At 40.9% G+C, this 26,350-nt stretch overlaps 1 protein-coding gene across 7 annotated transcripts in view; it reads right to left on the reverse strand.

Moving 5' to 3' along the window:
- DUSP16 (dual specificity phosphatase 16) overlaps positions 1-26,350 on the reverse strand; it is a 69,090-nt gene that overhangs the window by 22,621 nt on the left and 20,119 nt on the right. For 4 of the 7 annotated variants that reach the window (XM_065850508.2, XM_065850527.2, XM_065850490.2 and 1 more), the window contains exons 2-4: positions 16,989-17,069; positions 9,409-10,011; positions 8,183-8,321 (exon numbers count right to left, since the gene is read on the reverse strand). In XM_065850508.2, the coding sequence (XP_065706580.2) occupies positions 8,183-8,321; positions 9,409-9,639 (370 nt within the window). In that variant the 5' untranslated portion in view covers positions 9,640-10,011; positions 16,989-17,069. The remainder of the gene's footprint in view (positions 1-8,182; positions 8,322-9,408; positions 10,012-16,988; positions 17,070-26,350) is intronic. The other 3 variants (XM_071816893.1, XM_065850499.2, XM_065850537.2) reach the window with 3 other exon arrangements.

Consider the following 26,350-nt stretch of genomic DNA (forward strand, 5'->3'; position numbering starts at 1 on the left):
TCAACCCGAAACTGCTTTTCAGTGGGAGACATTAATTTGAGGTTCTGCACTGTACCAGTGCTCATTTCCATAGGGTTTATAAGAACTTTTATATTAATTTTTTTCATGTAATTACTTCTTTTGTCAAACCTTACTGAAGCTGACTGACAAGCTTGTAGGTGACAGCAGAGAGACAGACAACATGGCAAATCCTATGAGCTTGGCTTCCCTAAAACTTCAGGCTATGAAAAGCCATGAAGCATTTTATACAACACCCCCACAGACCCAGCTGGCCCTGCAGCTCTGCGTGCTTCACACGGGATGCACAGAACCATCCCGTCTTGTGTTCCCGATGGAGAAATCAGAGACAGCGAATGTGTCTGGTTTTCACAAGCTGTGGAGTCTGCTGGAAAAGCCCAAGGGTAATGCACAATGGTAAGAGAGCAAACTTTGGCGCTTCTCTCAAGTGCCATTCAAATCAGATGCTTTTCCTTCCCTGCCACTCCCTGACCCCCAGCTTTGGATTCTGACCACTCAGAAAACACCAAAAAGAGACATTAGCTTTCTTCAATGAATTACTGAAAACTAGAAGCAACTTCCCTCCTTTTCCCACAAGACCTAATTGTAGGCCAGTTCATCAGTGTTAACTCAGCATCAAACCAAATTATTTTAAAGCAGGGAGTGGAAAAGGTCTAAGACCCAAGTGATAAGTCAAAAAAACAAAGACAACTGGCATGTACTAGGAAAGGATTGCAAGGAGGAGACATTGAAACTTGTGGATTTAGCAGAAGATTCCACCACCTTCGTTAAATCCAGAATTTGCATCTTCATTAATGGCACTAATTATTTCTGAATTTTATATAACCATATACTCATACATTTTATATTTGTATCCCTTTTTAAAGAAGAATAAAAAACGAGTAAAATTTGCAACTGCTTTTACAACCTAATATTTAGACTTTACAATTTTAAGTAAGCCTTACCAAACTTCTATACTCAAAGGCATGCAGTGGGGTACATTCATGTTTAGCTTTTTTTTCTCTCTTCTCCTAATAACAATGCTGAATTTGTTACTGTAAATACTGATTAGCACCACGCACATAATGTAATATTACTGAAAACTATGCTAAAAAAATAATCAAATTTAAACAGTGCTAGAGCAAAGTCAAAATATACAAAACATTAACTTCACCATTTACTTTGCTTCCAATTGGAACAGAGGCTCTTAATGCTGACTTAACAGCACTTTCACAGTCACATTCCCGTCGAACATTAAAATGTTTATCTAAAAGCTGCAGTATAGATTTTTCCCTTGCCGCAAAGAAGGAAAGTTGTAAACTTTCTGACTCGAAAGTTTTATGAATCTACCATGTTTCCACTCTGTTTGAATGAGCTGCAGACTTCCATGGGCCGTGACAATTCCCACGTTCCGGCTCAGCTCCGCGGGGACGCTTGCCATTTTCCATCACACCAGTCCCATGCGGAGCACTGACACCCCCTTCCCCATCCCCTCTCATCAGCCACGGGGGGGCCTTCCACCGGATCCGAGGTCTCAACAGTTTGGGAAACCTGAGGGTGTTTTTATTACGGCGGCGTTCAGAAAGTGGTCCCGTTAGGGCCAGGTGTTTTACAAGCACAGTAGCAAGGGAAGTTCCTTGCCCCGGAGGGTTTCTGCCTTTGGTAAGACAAGGTTAATAGGCAGGTTAAGCAAACAAGGCTCTGGGGGGGCGAGAATGGGGTCAGATCCCCCCTCCCACCCAAGTGGCATATGGAAAAGTCAGACTAACGACAAGTAAAGAAAGCATATTGGACACTCATGCTTGCCCTTTCCACCCTTAAAGCAAAACAGAACAAAAAAAGATACTCTGGTTGTAACTTCAGTCAATTAAATTTCATGAGGATCCAGAGGTATCCAAAACAAAAGCAAACTTAACAAGTTATTCTTGGGTTTGAGAAACGTTATGAGAGCTTCATCCTAGTCAAACTTTGCTCTCTCTCAAAAGACAGCAAGTGGATACACATATGAAAGTAATAAACCCTACTCCAATTCTTCAAGTGCTTAAAACAATCATGACACTAAACGAAAACACTCAGAACTGCATTTTAAGTAGGAAAGGGTGGCAGGATATTCAGAAGGACCAGCTGCGGCCAAAGGTACTGGTCTCGTTTAAAGTTGATGGAGAGAGAGACTCCGAAGAGTCCTCTCTTGCTCTCCTCTCCTCGCCACCAACACTGGCCATATTCCACGGGCTACGGGACCACTTAGAGAATGCTACCCTCCCTCTGCAAGACACTCGCCTTTTCCATTAGAGCCTTGCTTCCAATGGCATCAACCACAGCAACAGGAAAGCTGGCACCACTGTGCAACCATCCTTCCTTCTCTGAACACTGGCGTGACATTTAACAGCTCATTCTTGCTCTAATTATTTGAACTCACAGGTAACTCAATTATTTTAATCAATGACCTCCGTTCGAAGGCATGCTCTTCTCCTTGAGGCACTCTGCGAAGACTGACCTACAAGGAATACCCAGAACTTCAGCCAGACACAACCAAAAGTTGCTAATATCCAAATTCAAATATTAAAAGGTGTCATGGTGTTAGACAGGAATTTATCAGATGGCACAACTCACAGCTACCTCATATTACAGAATCATAGAATACTTCAGGTTGGAAGGAACCTTCAAAGCTCATCTAGTCCAAGCCCCCTGCCATGAGCAGGGACATTTTCAACTAGATCAGGTTGCTCAGAGCTCCGTCCAGCCTGGCCTGGAATGTCTCCAGGGATGGGGCATCTACTGCCTCTCTGGGCAACCGGGGCCAGCGTTTCACCACCCTCACTGTAAAATATTTCTTCGTCCTGTCTAGCCTGAATCTCCCCTCCTTTAGCTTAAAACCATCACTCCTTGTGCTGTCACAACAGGCCCTGCTAAAACGTCTGTCCCCACCTTTCTTAAGGCCCCTTACAAGTACTGAAAGGCTGCAATAACGTCTCCCTGGAGCCTTCTCTTCTCCAGGCTGAACAACCCCAACACTCTCAGCCTGTCCTCACAGCAGAGCTGTTCCAGCCCTCTGATCATCTTTGTGGCCTCCTCTGGCCCCTCTCCAACAGGTCTATGTCTTTCTTTCAGTCCATACTGGGTACCCTTCCAATTGGCATATGGGACTGCAGAAGAGGGGAAGAAAGCTTCATCTTGCAGCCCTAGTCACTTCAAGAGACAGAAATGACCAGTTCTACCTGTAAGAGAATAATCTTGATATCTCCTCCTCCTCTACCACAAGGCACAGGTTTTCTGGTGACAAAGTGAGGAGAGAGCACTGGGTTTGTGTTTTCTTTTTTTTTTTTCCATCCAGCTTAGGCAAGTAGAGACAACACAATGGTAAATGTACCCTAGAGATACTGGCATTTTTGTACTAGGATTCCTTTAAATGGACCTCCCATTTCAAATATTTTAAAGAAAATGCCAGCATAAACAAGACTGTAGGAGAATTCCTGCCTTGTTTCCTTCTCCTTGCATCCTCCATGCAAGTCTTCTATTTCATATACACACTTGGTTAGGTGAGGGACAGGCAGGGGTAACCATTATTTGGGAAGTTTCCACAAAAACATACTTTTTGCAACAGTCTCTGGCTAATCACTCACTCTTGTTTCCAGGACCTTTGTCCCATCTCACTGAACTCATTCTGTTCGCAGTTTCTGCTCACTCATCTTATGACTTCATCCACTGTCCACTGCATGTATTCCCTGCATTCGTCACTTAATAGACAATTAATCATTTGTCTTTCTGGTTACCATGGTAGCTTTGTGCTCTGCAGAAGCTTATCAGACAGCTTCTGTGAAAGCAAAATCTGCTGAATCACATTACTGCTGTCATTTTTCACAAGCTGAAGGGTAACAGAGATTAGTAGGCAATTCACCACTTGGGCCTCGATTACTTGTCAGCATCACTTTTTTATATTGTGACTGTACCCACAGTCCAACCTCAGTTTTGGGAGGGCCACATTCAGTTCCTCAGCGCTGTGCTCATTGGTTCTGCAAGTCAGACGTGGACTTCACGCTGGGCATCCAGAAAATCTGTAATTCTGTAATAGTTATTCCCTGGATGATACTGGTAACTGCGCAGAAAGTACAGCAGAACTTCATGGATCCCTTTTCAAGAGAGCTCACATCTGACTTGAGCATGAGACCAGTCGTTCTTTCCCAGTTGTCTTGACTTCATCCACTGAAGAATGGCAGCATCTCTAACCATGAAGCAATGGAAAAGTATACAACTTCCTAGACAGAACCCTGATTACATCTACAGATGTACTTAATTAGAGGCACGGCTCCAAAGGAATAGTGACATAGAGATCTACACCTCAGCGTGGAGGCACTGGGGGCTAAAACTCTACAGCCAATTCTAGAAGCTCAGAAAAGGTTTCCGGTATATTTAACTCCTCTTTAGCCTGTACACTTCATTTCCTGGTACTTTATTTAAGTTTTTCATATTGGTTGTTCTCAGTGGCACTAAATACCGAGGTACGTCAAGTCTAAGTGGCAGTTCAGCAGCTGACAGAAAAATACATCCTTCATGGTTTGCTGGTGAAATATACACTCTGGTCTTGCAGCACTAAGAAGTTCTTCATGAGTTCAGTGAAACTGTTTCTATAGTCCTGCATTATTGTACTGTGAAGTTAAGCTAGTCCTTCTTGGACATTTAGCGTTGCTTCACGTCTGCCTGAGTACGAGAACTCTCCTTTTTGGTTTCAGTTCAGAGACGGTGCAGCATTTCTGTGTTAAGCCATTACAACTTCTAATGTCAGGCTGAAAATACAGAAAGGTAGGCGTTTCTGGGTTTTTTTTCAGAAATCCTTCTGTTTAGCCCGAGCCTTCTATACAAAATAAAATAAAGTGAAACCCACAAATTAAAAAGCTGTGCTTCATCTTCATCACAGGCAACATTCAAAAGATAACCATCATGAAGACATCTGTGCTTGCATGAGTAAGAGTAACCCAGATTAAGAGTAGGGCAGGGCATGCAGAACGTGAATAATTTTCATTGGTATAGTAGAATAGAATTTAAGCAAGATTCTTGGCATTTACTGCCTTAATAATGCTAACTCATCAAGCAAGAATCGGTAGTTTCTCTCAACTGTTTCTGCAGAGCAAGCAGAAACATCATAAAAATACTTTAACTAGGAAAAGGACTCCATAAAAGTAAATCCAGTTCTCAAAATATGGGAAGGAATCAAGTCCCATCCCTGTGTCTAAATCTTGTTTAACTCAGCAGAGTAGGCACAATGATGGGAGTGGGGTTAAACCATCAGTACTCGCACTTCAGTATTTTGTGCACTGTTAAAAATTAAGAACCAAAACAAATATTTAAATTCCTGAGAATATTCCCCACCAGATTATACATATTTTTATGAGGTAGGATTAAGAGCTTAAACTAATTGGCAAGGATTTCTTTGAGGTCTTTACATTAGTTACTTCAATGAAAAACAACCTCCAGGGTAGAGCATACGTTTATGAACAACTTAAATTAAAAAAACCCTTACTGAGTTTTCAGTAATGGGGGGAGGCAGGAAGAACAGATGCAGGAATTTCAGATATTTGTTAATTGCTCCTTATTCTATCCCAACAAAAATTTTTTTCCTACCCCAAAATGTTTATTTGAGATCAATATTTTAAATAAACCAGATTGAGCGGCACAGGGAAAACTCAAGTCCAAAGGTTTTTCTTTTTACACGGTGCACTGACCCCTTCTCTCATTATGGGCCATAAACATTTATGAGAGTTCGTCATCAGCTTGCTGAGACAACACATTTTATCTGGTTTCCTAGAGCCACGTATCAATAACCACCAAGGAACTCTCTGTAAGACTAAATCTAGTACCTTCTCCTTCACCCCACAAGGTTTCTTGTGTGCACGTGTTTGTTAGGTAGTTACCTTTTTAATAGATGGACGAAAACAACAGGACTGTGAAAGGTATTTTTGTATGTAAGGATTAAAGGCAGAGCAAACTCATTATAAGAGAAGGAACTGCTAGAGAGCTGAAGGAATAGGGCTGACATTAATTACGTTACTACGGATTGATCTTAGCTGGGTGTATTTCCTGAAAAAGCGCTTACCTGTAAACACATTGCTTACATTTCCCTTTTGCTCTTATACTCCTCTACCACTAATTTTAAAGCCATCAGTTGTTTCTGCATTCATAAATAACCCCATTACTAGCTATATAACCAAAAATAAGATTAAATTCTCAAACTTTGCTAAAAGAAATGCATTTGACATGCTAAAATATACATCCTTCTTTCTATGAAGAGGGTTTTAACACATTAGATTTCCTTTATCTCTGTTTAACACCCAAACTAATCCTTACCAGTCGTACATGGCTAAATTCACCTCAGCTACCTGAAGTGCACTAGTATCTTGCCTGTGGTTTATGTTGCATTTTTCAGCTTGAACAGACAACTACCACAAGCTAGAAATAATTTATATGTAAACAAACCAAAGCAAAACCATTTCTCACAGCATCATTAAGATACAAGCAACTGGTATTTGTCCAGACTACTCACTGGAGAGCTGTGGAGCATCCCCTTCCTGGTATTGCTCATTGATACAGGAGCTACTGGCAAGTCAGAGGATGGAGACACTCTGACCACCTCCTCCATGAGGTCCAGCAGCACAAAAAAGAAGAATCGAAGCCCTGTCTCACACAACTGATCTATAGATGGAGAGCAGAAGGAAGGGCAGATTTGTGATACTCTCCTTGGCCTTATTAAGGATTCCCTCCCCACAAACCCTCCCTGCCATGAGGTCTAATTCATAGTTATTACACAGCTGTGTCTCTTTCCACCATGGAAATTAAGTTGTGAATAGTCTGTACTGCTGTACGGAGCTGTAATACGCTTCTGGTTGTTAAAAAAATCTCAGGACTGATGAGCGGAGTTTGGTATTCAAACAATAAAAAGATATCTTAAGAGACGTGAACTGCTTCTAGACTGGCCTATTTTTTTCAAACAACAATTTTAAATTTAAGGCAGTAATAACCACATATTTCAGTGCTCTTATATTAAGTATTTACTGTGCCTGGACACCACACATTTACTTGGTGGCTCATATGGAAGAATTATTTAATCTAATCCACAGGTGTAATTCTTACCAAGAGGGCAAAGAAAACAGAAGCACCAACCACAGCCAAAGCACAACCCTACTTCACTTTTCTGTAAGTACAGTTCACATGAGCACCAAATGCACCTGTCTGAATGCAGAAATTATTCATTTCCTCCACTTTCAAAATAGTTTGGGAAAAGTTATCTCGGTAACACAACTGCTACCCTATTTCTTTGATCTGAAGTCACTACAAACCTCAGTGAACCCTTCTTGCTAAGGGGAAGCATCTCTCCCGAGCTCTTTTCCTCATCATTATTTAGTCTCTGACTGTAGTTTCAACATTTCTTGGAGACTAAGTGTACACACTTCACAATCACTGATCAAGTCATTGCAATGGATTTCCTACATGTATTCCTCATCCCCTCTTCTTTCAGCCCTGGATCTGCTTAGTGCCCCTCCTTGCTCCTTCTTGTAAACACTGGGTCTACTGTTCCATGGCAAAAATAACACAAGCGCACATTAACACTAACAAATCCTGTATTACAAGGACTTGAAATTCTGTGGATGTTTTGACCTACGATTAAATTAAAAAAAAAGGGTGGGGGGCAGGCAGGAAAGGTGGGGGTGAGGAAGAAGACATAAATAGAGTACTACCACTTAAGGAGCTGGAGTGTGTAATAAAGTCACACAAAATAATCTCCATTAACTCTGGAAAATAATCTCTATTATTCTATTGTAGTAATTACCAATTCAGCAAGGAAGAGAATTTTCTCCTAGCACATACAATACTTAAAAAGACCAGGGAAGCACACTCCTTTCACTATTTTTACCCTAAGGTAGCAGACACATGCATCTAAATGCTCTGCACTGATCAACTGCCATTTACACCGCACTACTGGTGTAATACACCCCCTGCAAGACGCAAATTTTAAGCATTATATGTATAATGAGTGTCACTATACACATGAATAACCACAGGAAAAGCTGAGCTATAACTGAAGTTTATACCAGCACTGTTGCAAAATTGTGTATGCATCCACTGTAACAACAGCATTTCCTTTCTTCTCCTTACTCAAGTGTGTTGTTTTTTTTTTCTTGGCACATCATACCTGAAAGCAGATACACAGAGCTGAAGTTCTTCTCCAGTTTGCCCAGGAGCACAGTAAGAAAGCAGTCGGATGAGAGAGAGGTCACATCTTTAGAGCTTTGGTCATACACCACCACTTCCTGCTTGCAGTCAATTTCAATCTGAAACACAAGTAATTCAGAATAAGATAGGAAGGAAGAAGATGATTAAAAGCACCACATTATCACCTGCATCAGGGCTCCCACATATTTGCTATGCAACAGTTCAGACATACAGATTTCTTATGTAGCTGTACACAAAACATTTTTTATTTTACACTTAAATATGCCTAACCAAATTTAATTCATTTGAGAGTTTGTAAACTGATCATTTGCTCCAAGTTGAAGTACACTCTGTACATTTCTGCCATTAGGTAATTTTATGCTGCTCATAAAATGCAGCATAATACCTTCAGCTAGGCTGGGTGGTTTATTTGAAAACTAAGCCTTTTAAAAGAAAGTCTTACCTTAGCTTCTGCATCTGTTTTTTTTTGGGGTATAAACAATAGAGACCTTAAATTTAGCCATCTATACAACTTCATGTATAAAATATGCTTAGATAGTAATAATAATAAAAGGTTTCAGTTTTTAACATGTCAAAACAAGAATGTAATGGATTACTTTTGTAACCAAAACATTTGAAAGAAGTACCAATGGATTAAAAAACAAACTGAAACACACATAGATATAAATGACGTTTAAGCAGCTTAGCTATTTTATTTTAAGTACCAACACTATTAAATAAAAAAATATATCAAATTACTAAAATGAAAAATATTTTAAACAGCAAGTAGGAGCCAGACTTGACAGAGCTACAGTTTCTTTGCAAATTGTATGACCACTTGCTAAGCAATCCCTGCTGCCACAGACCCCAAAGAATCCTTCGAAGTTTAGATGGAGAATGTTTCCTGCCTTAATTACAGACATTTAAGGGACTGTGCTTTGCAAGACATACAAGAACCCTGAGAGCATTCTTTCCAAATAATTTCTAAATCCCTCCCCATTACTCTGTCACTCAGGGCTACAAAGAATTGCAAAGATAAACTCAGTAGTAACCCATCGCCTCTTAGATCAGGTAAGAGCTCAGCGAAACTCAGTCCCCTAGTTTGGGGGTTTTTTAATGAAATACCTAAAGAAAAATTATTACAAGTTGCTTTCCAGGCACTTGTTTAAACAAATACAAGGAATAAAAGGGGAAAATGATCCTTACCTTGTGTTTTGCTGAATGCTGAATAAGCTCTGTAATCAAAACTTTGTCCTGCTGCAGCCTCCGCTTCATAAGCTTGGAGCAGTTGATGTTGATGGCGTCCAAGACGTGGGACGTATTGTATTCCACAAAGGGGCGGCTATCAATCAGCAGCAATTTTTCCGTACCACTCTCCAGCAAAGCCACCAACTTCTCGGCAACAATGAGTTGAGTCCTGATCATCTCATCGGCCATGACAACAATAAGGCCTCTTTTACCACCTCCCTCTCCAATTTGCTGCGATGATGTAATGGCTGTGTACTCAAAGGCTTAGCCACGCCATTGTACTAGAAGTGTATGAGGTCATGCTGGTAGTGACTGGCAAAGGAAAAGTTAAACCCATTTTCAGAAACAGCTCTTCAAGCGAAATGTCCCCTCCTGCTTCCAGTGGATGTGCCGTTACAAAGGGTCCCCTTCCACAAAGCAGCCCCTCACATCTGATTCATCGGGAGATGACTATGGAGTAGCCATTTCACAATTCAAACAAAAGATGCTTTCTGGCTGCTGCCGCATTACATCATTCTTTACCTTTGCTCCCACCCATCAGCTTTACACTGGACTAAGAGCCTGTAAAAAGGGCGGAAAAAAAAAACAAACAACACACAAACGTGAATCAGATGAGGTCTTGAAAGCCTGCAGAACAAAATATTCAACTTTGAGGCCAACTGCACAGTGGACTCTCCCATACAATAAATACACCCCCGACAAGTTCCCCCCCTCTGCTGTGTATGACGAACACCTAGAGAGATTATTTGAAACTACAGTCTCTGAATCTATTCCAAGGATCCTGCCTGGACAATTATCTTGTATTTCAGGCAACATACCCTGTCTTAATTGCAGACTTTTGTTGCCACTAGCTCTGCCTCTTCACAAGACTTTGTTAGAATATAATTAAGAGATACTGCCCTAAATCATGGTATTCCTTTCAATAGCAAAAGTAATTAGATGTGTTTCAGCACACCACCACTTAGTAAGAAGTTGTAAAATTAGTTAAGGTACATTTTTAAAGTTTAATGCCTTGGTAAGTATTTCACAAACCAGCACTGCAAGTCAGGTAACTGAAACGGTACAAAAGAAAGGACAAAACTTACATCCACCTCTCTCCTTTAAGAACATGGCTGAGGAGGAACCAGAAGAACAAGATGGTACATCGGGACACAAGCATTTTATTTGAATTAATCACCAGACACGCAACAGAGGCTTCGTGAACACGCTATTGAAAGGTGAAGCAGTGTGCACTGCCTCTGGCCCTTCTGGAGCAGGTGGGACAGTAGCAGGAGGTGCGTCACACTCTTCCACACATGCTAAATCATACCTGAAGAAAACTACACTTCTGTGAAGTTAGATCCTGACAGCATCTGAACCACATCAGCCTAAACGACAGCAGCAGAGCAGTAAATAAACCACCCAAACTGTTTCACCATCTATTTGCATTACTGCCTCACAGCTGTCGGCTTTAAGATTCTTCCAAAACACACTTAGATGGAACAAGTCCCTGTAGGAACAACTCTAAGAAAGAAGCCACCACAGGACTTTGCCCATAAGCTATTTAGCTGCATTTTAGCGTATATAGTGCCGCAGCTACAGATGTAATCGAAAACATGAGTCAACTTGCTTTGCTCCCACGGTTCAGAACTTGGTCTCTTAGTGCAATCATGGACTAGATGATCTCCAGAGGTCCCTTCCAGCCCTAACCATTCTGTGATTCTGTGATATTTACAGCGACAGCCGTCTGTGTAAGGCTGCAAACAGCAGCTCCAGAGGGGACACAATCCACGTATTTCAGCTGTCTTGGTGATGGACTCCAGCAAGAGGAGACAGCAGAGGATGGTGACTTCTTCAAACGGGGTGGCGAGCTCACAGGTTAGAGCCTGTACATGAAAGGACAAGCCTGACAGAGATCCTCAGCTCGTTCAGACTGTTCAGAAATGAGCAACCTAGGCTCAAATCGGTGCAGGGTAAAGCCGGCTCAGCAAGAAACCACGTTTCTCCAGTTTGCGTATCTCACACCATTGCATTCCTTTTTCCTGTTCAGGAAAGCGATTTTAGGTCAGCAAAACTACGCAACACCTCTTGCGCAAGGCAATGTGTGCCTTTGAGCGAGTCCTTTGTCAGGCCTGGCCCATGGCACCCAGCCTGGGACCCAAGAAGCCTTTCTACCTCTGCCTTCCGCTGGCTTGGAAAAAGCAACGTGAAGAAAATAAAAAGCCAAGTAACTGATAATCCTGAGGCAGTGGAACATTTGTAAACAGAATTCAGTTATAAGGATACGTTTTCCTGGATTCTTAATGCACAGAATCACAGAATCATTTTGGTTGGAAAAAACCCTTAAGATCATTGAGTCCAACCCCTAACCCAACACTGGCACTAACTCATGTACCTAAGAACCTCATCTCTGTGTCTAAGAAACCCTCCAGGGATGGTGACTCCACCACTGCCCTGGGCAGTCTGTTCCAATGCCTGACAACCATTCCCAGGAAGATATTGTTCCCAATATCCTATCTGAACCTTTCCTGGTGCAACCTGATGATGTAGTGTCCTTTTTAGACGGACACCATGTCCCACCACAGACGCCCCTCACTTCCAACAGGCAAGGTACATATGGGGATGAAGATTTTATATACTAAAAAAAAAAGCGTCCTCAGTTTAACAAGTTCAGCTGCAAAACCTACATTTTACTGATGGTTTTGACTTTCTGCTTTAGTTTGAAATATTTGTTATCTTAATTGCAGGAGAAGTCATGAATCCAAACTGCTTTACAGATAGTTTATTAAAAGTCCTGTTACAGCAACAGGTCAGTTGTGTTTAGTAATGAGAAATCCTAGGCCAGCCAATGTTTCACCTGTTGGAGATACTATAGAAATTTACATTTACAAAATCTTAAATAAATTCTGAGAAAAGTACAAATTTCACTTTAAAAACCCCAAAACTGAAAGAAACTAGTTTAATGAAATTTTCACGTAGTAATACGAGAAAAACAGCAGGTTTCACATAAACAGCCATTAGGTTGACAAAATGTGATTTTCTGTTTGCCCTGGCCCTACTGCTGTAGAGCCAGAGCTTTTAAGTTTATCCAGATAATTGGAAGCGTACAGCAGTAAAATGCATGCTACTCTGAACTACAAAAAATATTGGAAAATTCACTATACCAAGCCTTAATTAAACCTATTAAAAAAAAGAACAAAACAAAACAACCGAACACTCTGTTTTTGCAACCTGGTTGGCTGGTGTCCTCCTCCTCCAAGAGCAGTCATCATATACTTGCCTTGGGCTCTCTGTAGAGAGGTTGGAAGGTACTAAAAGACCGTGTCCTTATGCAAAGTGTGGGGGAAGCGCAACTTGATAGTTGTGTCCTTTTTTTTTTTCCAGAGAGAAAAAAGTATTCTGCATTTTTTTCAAATTTCTCTTAACATGTCCTGTCATGAATTTTGATTCTCTTTTATTTGTATCCAAGGCTGCCAGATACCAAACGGACTGAACTCAATGAAAACTTTTCCACTGGCTCTAGTGGGAATTGGCTCCAGCTCTTTCGCGAGCTAGACAGTTTGTTCGTGGACTAGACAGTTTGTTTTGATGGGTAAATTGCTGACTTACAGTCCAAGTAGTAATAGGAAAATAAAGCAGCTGATAAACTACAGAACTCTCAACCAGAGGCTATTAAAAACACATAATCTTTAATTTGCAACTTTCAATTTGGCTATATTTCTTCTAAATGCTTATGGCTCGCTCCTCAGCCTTCACTCTCATACGATAGAACTTTGTTTCAGAAGACCCTTAAAAAGAACTCAAAACAGTCACCTATGATGACTGTGTAAAAAGCATGTGAAGAACATAAGCCAAGTGGGCTACCAGTCAAGAATCTTTTCAAATAACACTATTACCTTAATGTATAGCTATGCATTAAGTTTCTGAAAGCATTCTGCCTGTGGTTTGAAAGTAATAAACGTAACAGTAATGTCACCTCAAGTTACTGTGATTGAAACCCTATTTTGACAGGAAGAGCTGCATCAGGCAGAGAAAGAAGAATGTTTTTAAATCAATTACAGGTTTTTGTTTTGATTTATTTATCTTTGCTTCTGGTACTTTAGGACTCTTCCTTGGGACCTCCTGCTTTAGGTGAACACTAGAGCTCTCCTGCCCTTCTTGGTGACTGTTGTTATCATTCAGCAACTCTGAGGTGTTGAAATATCTGTCTCATTTCTAATCATATTTTCTAAAATGCTAAAATTCAGTTTCTTGACTCTTGTCTTTCTGCTGCGCTACTTTGATTTAGATTGCAATGGCATGTATTGACACCATAGTGTCTCATAAAATGATGCAATACAAGGCTTTGCCCTAAATAGACTATTATGTTGCTGATCTTCAAGGTAGGAAACCATCTTAGTCACAGGATGTTCTGCACTGAAATCAGGATCACAGAAAAGTGATCTGTAATTGAGCTATGAGAATACCGCATGAAGTCACTTGCACACACACTGGTAATACCACATGGCTTCTTCCTCCTTGTAGATGAACCAAACCTGCTTTTTATCTCTTCTTTTACAGAAGAAAATTAAAATTTAACATCACTGTAAATCTAAAAAGATCTGTTCCACACTTGCCCATTATCTTTATGGTTTCTCCATATTGTTTAAAGAACCAAACCAACAAAAAAAACCACTGTCTGCCATATAAACAACAGTGGATCTCTAATATGTCCATGCAATGCTGTCACAGAACTACAGGATCCTGCTTCGCCTCAGGGATCTCTGTCCCCATCCCAAATGGCCCAGATGGAGCAAAGCAGGCAACCACAGAACTGGAAACCTGGCGCTTAAGTTGTGGGTTTGATCCTTCAGTCAAAATAACTTACATTTTGTATGCACTCCTGATTTCTACTTCTACCAATTAGACTCCAAGCAATTCCCTTACGTCACAGCAGGACATTTGTTTGGGTTATCTCAGGCTTTGGCTCATAAGAGAGCAACTATTTTTAAAGCAGTAGATGTAGTAAGAACATATTTCAAAAACTCTCAGAATCATGCTCTAATTCTGCCTTGGTTAAGGAACTAGCAAAGAGCTTCTAGAAGCCTTGCTACAATCTCTTGGGAGACTTCTGCCTCACATAAGAAGATAACCTTGAACCTTGGTGTCATAAACACTCAGCAGTTTTGCTCCTGACGTCACTGATGGCTGCTTTGTCAGGTGCCTACATGTGTCACCACTTCACAGCAAAACGCCAACAAAACAACTTTACAGCATCTGAACATTAGAAGGTCCTGAAGGGCAGCTTCTGCATACTCAGCCCAAGACATATGAAAGAGTTGTGTATTTTTCTGGTTTCTAAAGGCAAACACATGCACATATGAGAAAAACGCTATCCTCTCCTACAGTCAAATTCCCTTTCAGGTTTCTCGGGATGGACACCAGCACAAAAAAGAAACCCAAAAGCTGAATCACAGCGCAGAGGGAGGAGATCCTACACCGCAGCACGCATGCCGCTGCTGGCACAGCAGCTGTTTTCAAAGGAGCATTTGGCTTCCGTGTTGCTGAGCTAAGAGCTGCCAGTAGTTCAATATCTGGTACCAACGCCATCAGCACCAGTCCCCACCACTGCAGCCACACGTGATACTCAACAAACAAGCCCGTGCAGATTCCTGCATCAGAGAGGAACTCCTGATCTAGGGATCACTGGGTGAATTCCCACTCCTGTGAGATCCTTTTTCTTCCCCAACATCTACAGCAGCCACAACATTCCCTCATCAGCCTTAGCAAGGTGGAAATAAAAGTTATTCTGGGCAGATGCTTGTAACCTAAGCCACTAGAGACTGAGTGACAATCGAGTATAGAGACGGCTGATGCTTGCTCAATGAGCGGTGAGAAACACAAATGTCTACAGAGCACAATGGAAATAAGATTTCTAGTGAAACTGAAGAATGGCTATAGTTCTTCTGAACCCAGCAAGCAAGCCAGTAAATTCCAGAGATCGACAACTGTGTAATAAAGTGTAAAGTCTGGGGAAAGAAAAATGTAACTGAGGTTACGAGAAGCCCACATTTTGCTTGCCATTGTGCAGACCACACAGGAGTGAGATTACAAACGCTTGTGATTTAACAGAGGAGCTCTGTTACCAAGGGCTTGTGTTCCTCCACTGAGGGGAAGGAGAACGTCTTTTGGCTTTTCAGATGACTCAAGCAAGCGTCATCATGGCATCAGCACTTTTTCATTTCCTCACGTTGCTTGAGGGGTGGAAGAACACAGACTTTCCCCCACCCTCCCAAGCACACTCCACTTTGGTGCAAGAGTGGACAGCAGCAAGAAAATTGCTCAAACAGAAACACACTTTTTTTTTTAAGTGTCACTTATGTACCTTGTTTATAAAAGAGAAGCACTTTTAAGAATTTCACAGTGCTTTCCTTTGCTTCTCTGTATGACCAGAGTAGCTACTCCCTCCTCTCCCACTTTCTGTACTTTAGATCTACATATGAGGTCAAAATGGAACAGTGTTTATTTTCACTTCCCTGTAGGAACAGCAGCCACATGCATTTTCGATTACACACTGTACATTCATGAAGAAGGCAAGTATAATCCATTGGGAAACATAGATGAAGGAGAGTTTTCTGTTGCCCTTTACTCTGTTTGACTAAGTACTCAGTTTTGACTACTAGTCCTAAAGAAAAGTCACCCCACGTCACTGTGCTCACCAATCTGAAAACTAAGACAGAGAGAGTCAGAAAATAAATCAACTTCCCCTGGATAAGCTGCATAAAACACCTCCAGTTTAGATTTTTAAACTTGCTCTATTTCTGTACCTACTTCTCAGTGGCATTTTTACCACCAGAACTCTTAAGACGGCTGGTCTAAGCAAGATGAATGGACCTTCTGTTTAGCTAACAGTAAGATACTGCTTTTCATACAAAGAGCGGTACGTGAAATAATATGCTGTGTTCTACTACCGAAACAAAACCAACAAACATACCATCAAAACACATTTTGCTGACCTACTCAGCATAGCCCTCAAATACATGCAATGTCCTTCCAAGTTCCATCCATGTACCATCACCAATCAGTAGACCAGATTATCATCGCTTCCATTTACCAAGAAGCCAATCTCTTTGATATTCACTGTGGAACAATAAAGCTTTATTATGTATTATAGCAAGGAAACCTGACTGATAGAATGTGAGCTCATGGGAAGCATTAGAACACGCTGTTGATGTTACACCACCCTACTCAACAGCTCAGAGACTTCATTTGGAGACTCCCTTCTCCACCCATACAAGAAAGAAGCTCATTCCATTTCAAAATACTTTTTCACTGTAGGTTCATATCATATAGTTCCGTGACACCCAGAATGAAAGCTTACTTAATCCACTCCAAACAAATACCATAACAAATAACATTTTTAATTTCCTATTGGCTGGGACACTAGACAACCAGGAAAATTGTCAATGGATTTCCAAAAGATTATTCTCCCTGTATGTCTTCCAAGTCAAAGCAACTGAAAATTCTGGAGTACTTTTATATGAATTTAATATTGTTTCAAGACAAAAGAAATTACTCACCTACATTTAAGTAAAACTTCAAATGAGTTCAACAAGACGACAGAGGGTGGTCCACATACAAAGGCCAGTAGAGGGAAATACCTAAACATGGGAAAATAAATAAATAAATCTTTATTACAAGTAAAAAAAAAATCCCAGAAAATGGATTTCACACTTTCACTGCAGTCATTTGCTGTAAAAATCCCCCAAACACATGAAAACCGGGGTGAGATTTATAAATGCTAGCATTCATGAACACAGAAAGAATCTGAATAGAAAGTTATGCTATACTGATTTTAAAAAATAATAAACCCCACCCATATAGCAAATCTCTTAACTATCTTTCAAGAGAAAAAATGTTGGAGATACTTAAAAAAAAAAAAAAACCCACACCAAAATCCCCAAAACACGAAAAACCCACCACCATAACAAAAACAACCACCAAAATCAACCAACAGGAGCCTTCCAAACAATTTGACACATTTCCCTGCTAGAAAACTAATCTGTAACTAGCATTCATGGGTGATGTATTTGCATGAATTCAAGCAAATTCACACACTCTTGTTCACTATCTATGAATATAGGAGATGGCCCTAAGTTAGTCTGATTACAGCTATATTTTGCATGGATGAAGATCCACAAAACAGAACATCTCAGGTAATTAATCCCACCTCCCCACGCAGCAAAAAAGCCAACACTGGAAACTGGTAACACCGGTGTCATCAATCATTATATATGGTTCTACCTGTACAACTTCTATACAAAGCACCTGCTGTTTCTACACGAACAAATTAAATTATAAGCTTTACATGAGGAAGTAAAAATAAACACATTAGTGTCAATTCCAAGCTGTTTCCTGGGCAGCTAAAAACAAGATTCAAATCATCGCTATCAAGAGATGACAGCTCCGCTTAATCACTGTAACATAAACCATGATAACAAACTATTGCCAAGCGCTGCCTTGTTATGAAATCCAGGAGTGGCTCCAAACCACGTAGTAAATGACATGACAACCATGAAGTCACCTCAGCAGAGGGCTGAGAACATTACAACAGCCGGTGAACAGAGTCAAAACCCACATCTTCGCGCCAGGAAAGCAGCTCCAAGAATCACCTCTCTCCTCTTCAGGCAACTGCTCCAAAAACCTTGCAAACGCCAACAGCAGAATGTGGGACTAGAGCCCTTCAGACAGATCATTAAAGAGTTTGCTGCCCAGAACATGCTCTGCTTGCTGGGATAGACACCTTGACTGGGACTCACAAGTTTGTCCCTGGGAGGTCCCAGGCTGGAGATCCTCTTGCTTTTCCATCATTAGCACGTTGGTGTATGTACGCGAGAGCAGCAGGGCAGAGGATCTGTTGGAGGTTGTGCCAGGTCCATGTCTCTCCCTGCTGGTCCCTGCTGGTTGATACCCTTTCCAGCCCCAGGAAGAAAGTTCTGCAGATCCCCTTTGCTCCTTCCCCTACTCCAGTGGCAGGAGGTAACGGAGAATGAAGAGAAAACTGATCATACTCATTGTGTTTCTTGTTATCCCCTTTCCTAATCTCATTCCTGGAAATTAAAACTTAATTGGTGCTTAACACTGATTAGGCTCTGACTGGATATAAGACCCTGTGATCAGAGACCACCTTGTGACAGTCCAAGGAAACAAAGAGCTGGGACAAAAAGCATCACCCTTTTTTGTTCCTTAGTGCTTCATGAGCTGCTTCTGAAGTCTCTATGAAAACTGCCTGGTAACCTTCACATTCACTACTATCTGCCATTCATGTCTCTCCAAAGTCATTACAAATAAAACAGCTACCACCTCACAAAACTATATCATACTTTTCACACTGTAATGAACAGAAGTAAATCAGGAGTCTAAAGCGGTCCCCAAGAGCCCTCATTTCACCATTACACACAATTAATTTTCCCTAAGAGCAGATGAGAAACAAAGCATATACTTGGTTTCAACAGCATTTACTGGAAGGAGGTGTCACATTTTTAGAACAGGATCCACTCATGATTGAAGACCGTGCTACTGCAAGTTCAGCCATAAGCATCAAGCACATTTGGAAATTCCCTGGCAACACTGTTAAACGAACAGACATTTCCTGTAATTTTCGGAAACATTTTATATCTCCCCCCCCCCCGCCTTTTTAGCCTTGGTGGTAAGAAGGGGGAGGGAAAGAGAGGATACCATATTACCATTAAATGAAATATGAATGAGCCACCCAAGTTTAAAGTGGAAACTTCAGCTATTTGTGCTTAGGAGAAACTTTTAAAAAATGTCTTTCACCATTAAGAGGCCAGGATTTTTCTGCTGACTTTAGGAAAAGAAATATACATACTTTCAATTAGGGTGACTTACAAAAGGATTTAAACTTGCCTTTTTACTTACTTCTGGCAAACAAGAAGTCCTCCAGGCCTTATTTAAATACCTTCTTCTATTTTCCAGAATTAGAATTGGAAGCCTTTTTTCCTCCTCTCTTGCTCAGGGCCTTCCCCAAACTGCAGCTAAACGAACCCAACTAGTTGGGTCACAGGGAGCGTTCCTCCCACAGCTATGGAGCTGTGCTGCACCAAGAAAACTATTTATCTATATGTCCTTATAAAATATATCATGAGTGTTATTTGGGTCCTGTACACCAAAGGCTGCAGACTCATCGTTTAATCGTGACAACTGGCAAAGTTCAGGCCTGTCAGTTTCTACCAGCAACTGCATTTTAGCTTTAGATTCAGAGACACAAAATGCAAAAAGGGGAAATCTTAAGGGGCTGAACTACTTTATAAATACTCAAGCTGCTGGAATTCCAGCATCTCCTTACTCTTTGTAGAAAAAGACTGCTTTACAGCAGCCCCTTTCATCACACCAAGGAATCCATCTACTACACGACCCGCATGTCCCAAATCAACTGACCACGTTTCTGCAGCTCTGCAGATCAATGTGAACAGTGAGTTTTGGATTTTATACGGTCATATTTTTGCTGAGAAACAGATTAAAAGGAGGAGACGTGTTCTGAAGAGTAGTGCTAAATAAACATAAAGCACAGCAGCTTTAATAGTCTATGCTGCTTCTTTAAAAAGCTCCCCATGAAGGAAGATGGGACCTCAGTCTTCAGATAATTGTTATCCATTAAGTTTAAGGCCTTTTGCCTAGTGAGAGATATTAAGGTGGAGATGTTCAAATAATATGGGTCTGCAAATAAGGAGCCAAAAATTATATTATTCAAAAAAAAAAAAGAAAAAAAAACCCACCAAAACAAACCAGCAACTCTGATCTGCTTTGTGGTCTCTGCATGATGAAAACAAAAGGTGGATCTGAAGCTTTCGTACAAGAACCAGGATGGATTAAAGGCAGAGCATAATGATGGTAATTTTATTAGGGAAATAAATAGGAATAGCTTCTAGGCAAGGCAGGGGTGAATTTCTTGCAACAGACTTTTTAATAACTCTTCTCTCGATTAGATCGAATGACTAAAGATCACAGCAAGCCAATCTTCTTTAAAAACATGGACATATAAGTTGTTTCCACGGTACACTGCGGGTTAAAGCGTTCTGGTCTTTCACCCATTTGAGGAAATGACACCAGTTCTCCCGGAAGGCAACGTGCTCATTCAACCCCTTCACATCAGGGCATGAGAAAGTTTGGAAGGAATTTGGTTTTGTTTTTGTTGGTTTTTTTTTTTTTTTTTAACTGTCAACATTAATACTTTGTTTCTTCCTCCTTGTGTCTGAAAATATGGTGCTGCCCTGAGGTGCATACATGTCCTGTCAGCTGTACAGAGAAACACCTAGAAGTTAAAAAAAATACCCAATATGTGTTCATTAAATATGTTGTCAAACTCATTTAAAAAACCCTCTGCATGCTCAAAAGAAAATTAATATTGTAAGCAGTGTATGCTACATAGTGATAAAAGCACACAGAAGCATCTCCAGAAGGGATGCTGGCCCCAATGAAACATCGACATTACACATGTGTAAACTGAGTCCTACTGAGTAAAGCAGTTAAGTTTAATTGTGTTTCTCCTTAAACGAGATTTACACGGCAAGGAAAAAGAGGTAGAAAACAGTGAGTTCACAAAAACGGTACAGCCCAACTATCTCAAGGTGGGGTTAGAGAAGGAAACGTAAAGGTATGTGGTGTACAGCAAGGGCTCCCAATTAACACACTGGAATAATTCAAGTTTTTAGGTGCTCCCAGAAATTAAACAGTTGCCATAATCCTGTTAAAAGTCTCTCGTTCTGGGCTGTGCAGAGTAGGAGGGGGTTCAGGCTATGACACAGACTGCTCAATTGCAGATGAGGCTCAGAAAATAAACTGACAAACTCCTAGATACCGATGATTGGGATCCAAATCTCTTACCACAGTGTGAGACTCCTGACAGCTCACACACTGGGACAAGAACATGTCTGCACACCTAACTGTACCTACAAAGGTAATTCTCATGGCCTGGTTATTACAATTGCTTTCAAAGTTTCATTTAAAGTGTTCCTTGGAATTTGAATCACATTATACAAGACCTGCAGTGGTGCCAAAGCCACGTTTCTAGCACAGTAACTACACAGCTGAAAGGAGAAACCATATATATCTTTACAGCAGAAGGGGAGAGCAGAGGGTGACTTATATTCCCCAGCTGTGCCTCTTACATCACTATAAACATTACCATTTAAGCAGAGGAAGAAGAGTGATATAACCAGAAAATATATTAAGTGCCCCTAAAAACAACTGACAAAATGTGACCGCCATTACAACTAGTTCACAAGAATTAAAAGGGAACAGTTTAGGGTTTTTAAAATATTTATTTTGAAGAACAAAAGCATGCAATATCAAACCTAGGGAGTAAATTCTCTGTTGTCTCCTATGTGCCTTAGTCAAAGACCAGGGTCAACAAGAAAGGTTTTGTACCAGCCTCACTGGACTTCTAACAGGATTTTGAACAGCAAATTTATTCCTTCAAAGTTCCATTTGTATTATCCTGTTTGGTGTGTTTACACATATGCACAGCTCTGTAAAAATCTATAAACACGATTTTGTGTTTCTCCAGAATTTTCAGAGGTGCTCTGTTTTATACAATCCTTTAAAGAGCAACCAGAAAGGCACTGACTGTTGTCAAAGTAATCCTAAACTAGGAGAGTTCAATAAACTTCCGAAGTAATACACCAAAAAAATGGATCAACTTCAGTGCACGCAGAGTCAACTAATAAATAGTTGGAAAGAAAATATATCATCTGCAAACTGCAAGATCCATGTAACTCTTAGGTATTCAGCAATGGAAGAAGCACCGGTTATTTGTCAGCGATCACGGACACATCAATAAATAAAACTGATTGGTTTTATAGTAACTTATTGGTGATATATAAATTCCTGTTGATACCGCTAGCAGGTGTTCTGATCATTTTCAGAGCGACTTCCAGCCTGCATGTGAGCAGCTCACAGGAACGGGTTAGATTTGGGTACGCAATCCTGAGGTTTTTACCCCCAGGAAAACTGATCCTGAAGGATAAAGGTGTACGATGGGTGGTCCTTAATCACTTCCTTTGTGTGAAGATTGAGGTCAGAATGGAAAAAGAGACAAGGAAGGAAGTCTGCAGCACCCCTCAAACACATACACGCACCTTCCTGAACAACTCCTTCGACATTTCAGAGGGTTAAACCTGTGCTTTGAATTGAGTATCGGAGGTTGGGACAGAAATAAACAGCTTGCACAAGCAACACGCTGTGCTATTAAGTTTTCAGCAGTGACTTAAAAATTAGGTCAGTCTAATTTGTGGCTGATACTTTGTTCTTTCACTACTATGAACTCACAATGATGTCAGCCTCATGTTCAAACATGCCACATTTAGCAGAGTACAGGCTTCCTGAGAGACTCTCTCAGCCTTCCTTTGTGCAAAAGGTTTCTGCCAGATTCTTAGCTCATACTTCACTGACTCAGGCATGCCACCCCAGTTTCAAGGGAGTTACACTGGCTTCCCGTCAAATACTGCAGAGTTCCGAGCTGTTTTTCTTAAAAAAACCAAACAAAGCACAAACCACTTACTGACTAAAAGTTTCAGAACATGTGGTCATATTCAGGTTAACATTTAAGACCTCACCTTCATTAGACAACATCCAGAAGAGAACTGACCACTAAAAGGTGTGGGAAACAGGTGTTTTTAACTAATTCAGCCCACCTTTCAATACTTAAAAGGGGTTTATAAGAAAGATGGAGAGAGACTTTTTACCAGGCCCTACAGTGACAGGACAAGAGACAACGGTTTTAAATTGCATCTTTTTTTATTATGAAGGTGGTGAGACACTGGAACAGGCTGCCTGGAGAAGCTGCAGATGCCCCATCCTTGGCAGTGTTTAAGGCCAGGCTGGACGGGGCTTTGAGCAACCTGGTCTAATAGAAGAAAGTGACGCTGCCCATGGCGGGGGGGTTGGAACTAAATTATCTTTAAAGGTCCCTTCCAACACAAACCATTCTATGATATTTCTCCATGCTTACCAAATCTAAAGAAATCCTAGATGTCCCTGTATTCTAGCCAAATACAACTAACTCTTGAGGATGCAAAGCATCCCACTGAATTGGGATTTCACACAGAAATACTTCTTACGCAGCCACCCCCAAAAAAACGAAGCACACTCACATACAAAAGCTAATCTGTCTGCATAAGCTTTGATGTTCAAGGAAGTTATCTTTTCATTATTACATCTGACACAAATCTTGCTGCATGTTAGCAAAGATGATAGCTTGTGAAGCACAAGGATACTGTAAGTTTGTCTAGCTACAAAACTTCAGATGAGACTTGGACCCAGCAGTAACTTTCTGCATTCACCTTTAACCAGGCCCAAACAAAGCAGCTGTTTGAACCACCACTGCTGCTTGTTTGGCTTGAACTGCAAAATTAAACTGAAAAAGATAAGAGAGAGATCTTAAAAGCAGTTTTTCCACTTCCCACCCGACAGTGGGAGACCCACTCTGAGGTGCCACCCTATCTCTCCACCACTGTTTTTCCCCTCATCCTCACAGATGGGCACCATCAGACTTTTGCGTGGCTGCCTCTTAACTTGAGGGCACAAAATATCTCACGTGGGAGTAAAGAAAAGCCATCTAAAAATACAATGGTCGGTAAAAAAAACAGGTCAATGTTTGAAAATTGCTTGTTAGTAGTTGAGTCTAACTCTTACCATTTAACTCATGTTTATACTCATCACTAAATAGCTAAACTTAACATTTTGTGCATTTTAACTGTAGTCAACCTACGTGTTTCCCGCTGCAGCAGCCATCATAGAAACTGTCCCTCTCAGACATTTAGCTGGAGCAGAAGTGAAATAAAAGGTGACCATGCTAAAGCATTTCTCTTGGGGCTATACTACAAGAGATACAATACTAGCCCAGACCCTCCCGCTCTCTTGTTCATGATGTAAGTGGTACAGATATTTTTATTTGGGTTTTGTTTGTTTGTTTTAAACGATCATGTCAGGATGTTCAAATTGATATCACATATTCACAGAACAACGCTATTGCATGTATCCTTAATATGGTTAGAAAAGCATCCTAGTCTGTCTCAGGAAAAGACGCGTTATCTCACAGTCATTTCCAGCACCACATTAAATCCCAGCCACTCTTTGAAAGAAAACATCCAGACCAGGTTCACAAGAATTGCATATCCAACAGATCCCCACCATTACTGCTGTATCTGCAACTGCCCAAGGATACAGGAAAGGCAAGTCTCGCAGGGAGAGGTGACATCTTTTATGAGACCAGTTAATACGGAATGATAAGGGGAGGGAGGGCACGAACTCCAGAATACACGAGGCGCTTCCTCAGACACACAGACGTGAAACAGAACCAAACCGTGACAAAGAAACAAAAGCCAAGGCTTCCAAAACATCTCTACATCCAGCCTGTCCTTCTTCCCAAACAGGAAAAGTAGTAGTCCAGAGCACATCCCAAAGTATGTCATAAATTACCCAATGAATCATATTCCTCATAGAAATTGTCTGGCTGAAGCCACACCACTGAAAATACACAATACAAGACAGAAAGAAACCTAAAAAAATATCCTCAAAGAAATACTTCCCTCTACCCGAGTCCTTGGAGTTGATACCAAAACAAGAAAATGCTGGACTCATCACAGAGTTACCAGATTTGTGGTACATTTTTCCCATCAACAAACTTTTCTCTGGATTATCAAGTTTATTATTATTATTAACTCAAACTTGACCTAGATTTAGTTTTACATTCACTGCTTTTGTTTCAAGCGTCAAGTAGGGTTTGTGTTCCTGAAGCCCTGCCTGTCTTCCCCTAAAGTCAGTTTAAACAGGGAAAAAAAAAAAAAAAAACCACAAAAAACACTCCTTACAAACTTTTCTTATAGCTTGTCTGAAAAAAAGTTTAGTTTTTAATTCTGAAGAAAAAACAAACACAAAACAGAAACCACACACACAAAAAACCCCATACAAAAATTACAGTTACCTTAAAGCTATTTTTCAGGCTACTGAAAAACTTCAGCCATTTCCAGCTACAAACAAAAATGTATCACACTACTCAAAATTATAGAACTGGATTTCCTTCTACAAAGCTGTAAGTAGCAGCTTGGGTAGAAAATTCTTCCTTACTTGAAAACCAATTTTCCTTCAGTTCTAAGGTTACTTTAAGGTATCAGCAACGAAGATAACAGGTGAGATTAGACACACTTGTCTTTACAAAGCCATGACACTGATAGATACAGTCAATGTGTTTGTCATCTGCATTTTTTTGTCTGCTTGGCTGTTAATTCTATTTGGACTGCAAGGAAGTTAATTCTATTTGGACTGCCACTTAGAGTGGTGTATGCAATTTAGCTTCTCCACGGGATCTCTGAGTAGCCTGAAAAGACAGATCCTGGTGGCTTGGACCCCAGAACACAAGAAGTCATGGCAAAAAGACACCTCAGAGAAGCCACTTTCTACCAACAAATGCCACGAGTGTTTTGGATCAGACTTCAGCGAGAAATCTTTTCCAGAAAAGACTTCATCCCTGACTGCAATTGCCCTCTCTGATAGGATTATAGCACAGGTCAAAATGTGCAGGAAAAGAGCTTACCGCAGACACGGAGGTCACCAGGAAGGAGGGGAAGGAGCAGCACTCAGCACTTCTCCCACCCCACCAGGCTTCCTCCCCTGCAGCCACACCAGCGGGCTCAACGTGGAGCAGTAAATGTCTAGAACACACTTCTGAAAACAAGTAATTCGTAACCTGGGAGCTGGGAAAAGCCGAGCACAAATACAAATTATTTTTTTGAACATCCAGATCTTAATGTGGCTTAGACCGCTTTAGGAAGGCTCAGCAAAAAACCCCGTGACTTTGATTTAGAGCAGGGGTGTCGAACTCATTTTCACCGGGGGCCACAACAGCTTCGTGGTTGCCTTCAAA

Source organism: Patagioenas fasciata, chromosome 1 (genome assembly GCF_037038585.1).
Source record: "Patagioenas fasciata isolate bPatFas1 chromosome 1, bPatFas1.hap1, whole genome shotgun sequence".
Taxonomy (NCBI): domain Eukaryota; kingdom Metazoa; phylum Chordata; class Aves; order Columbiformes; family Columbidae; genus Patagioenas; species Patagioenas fasciata.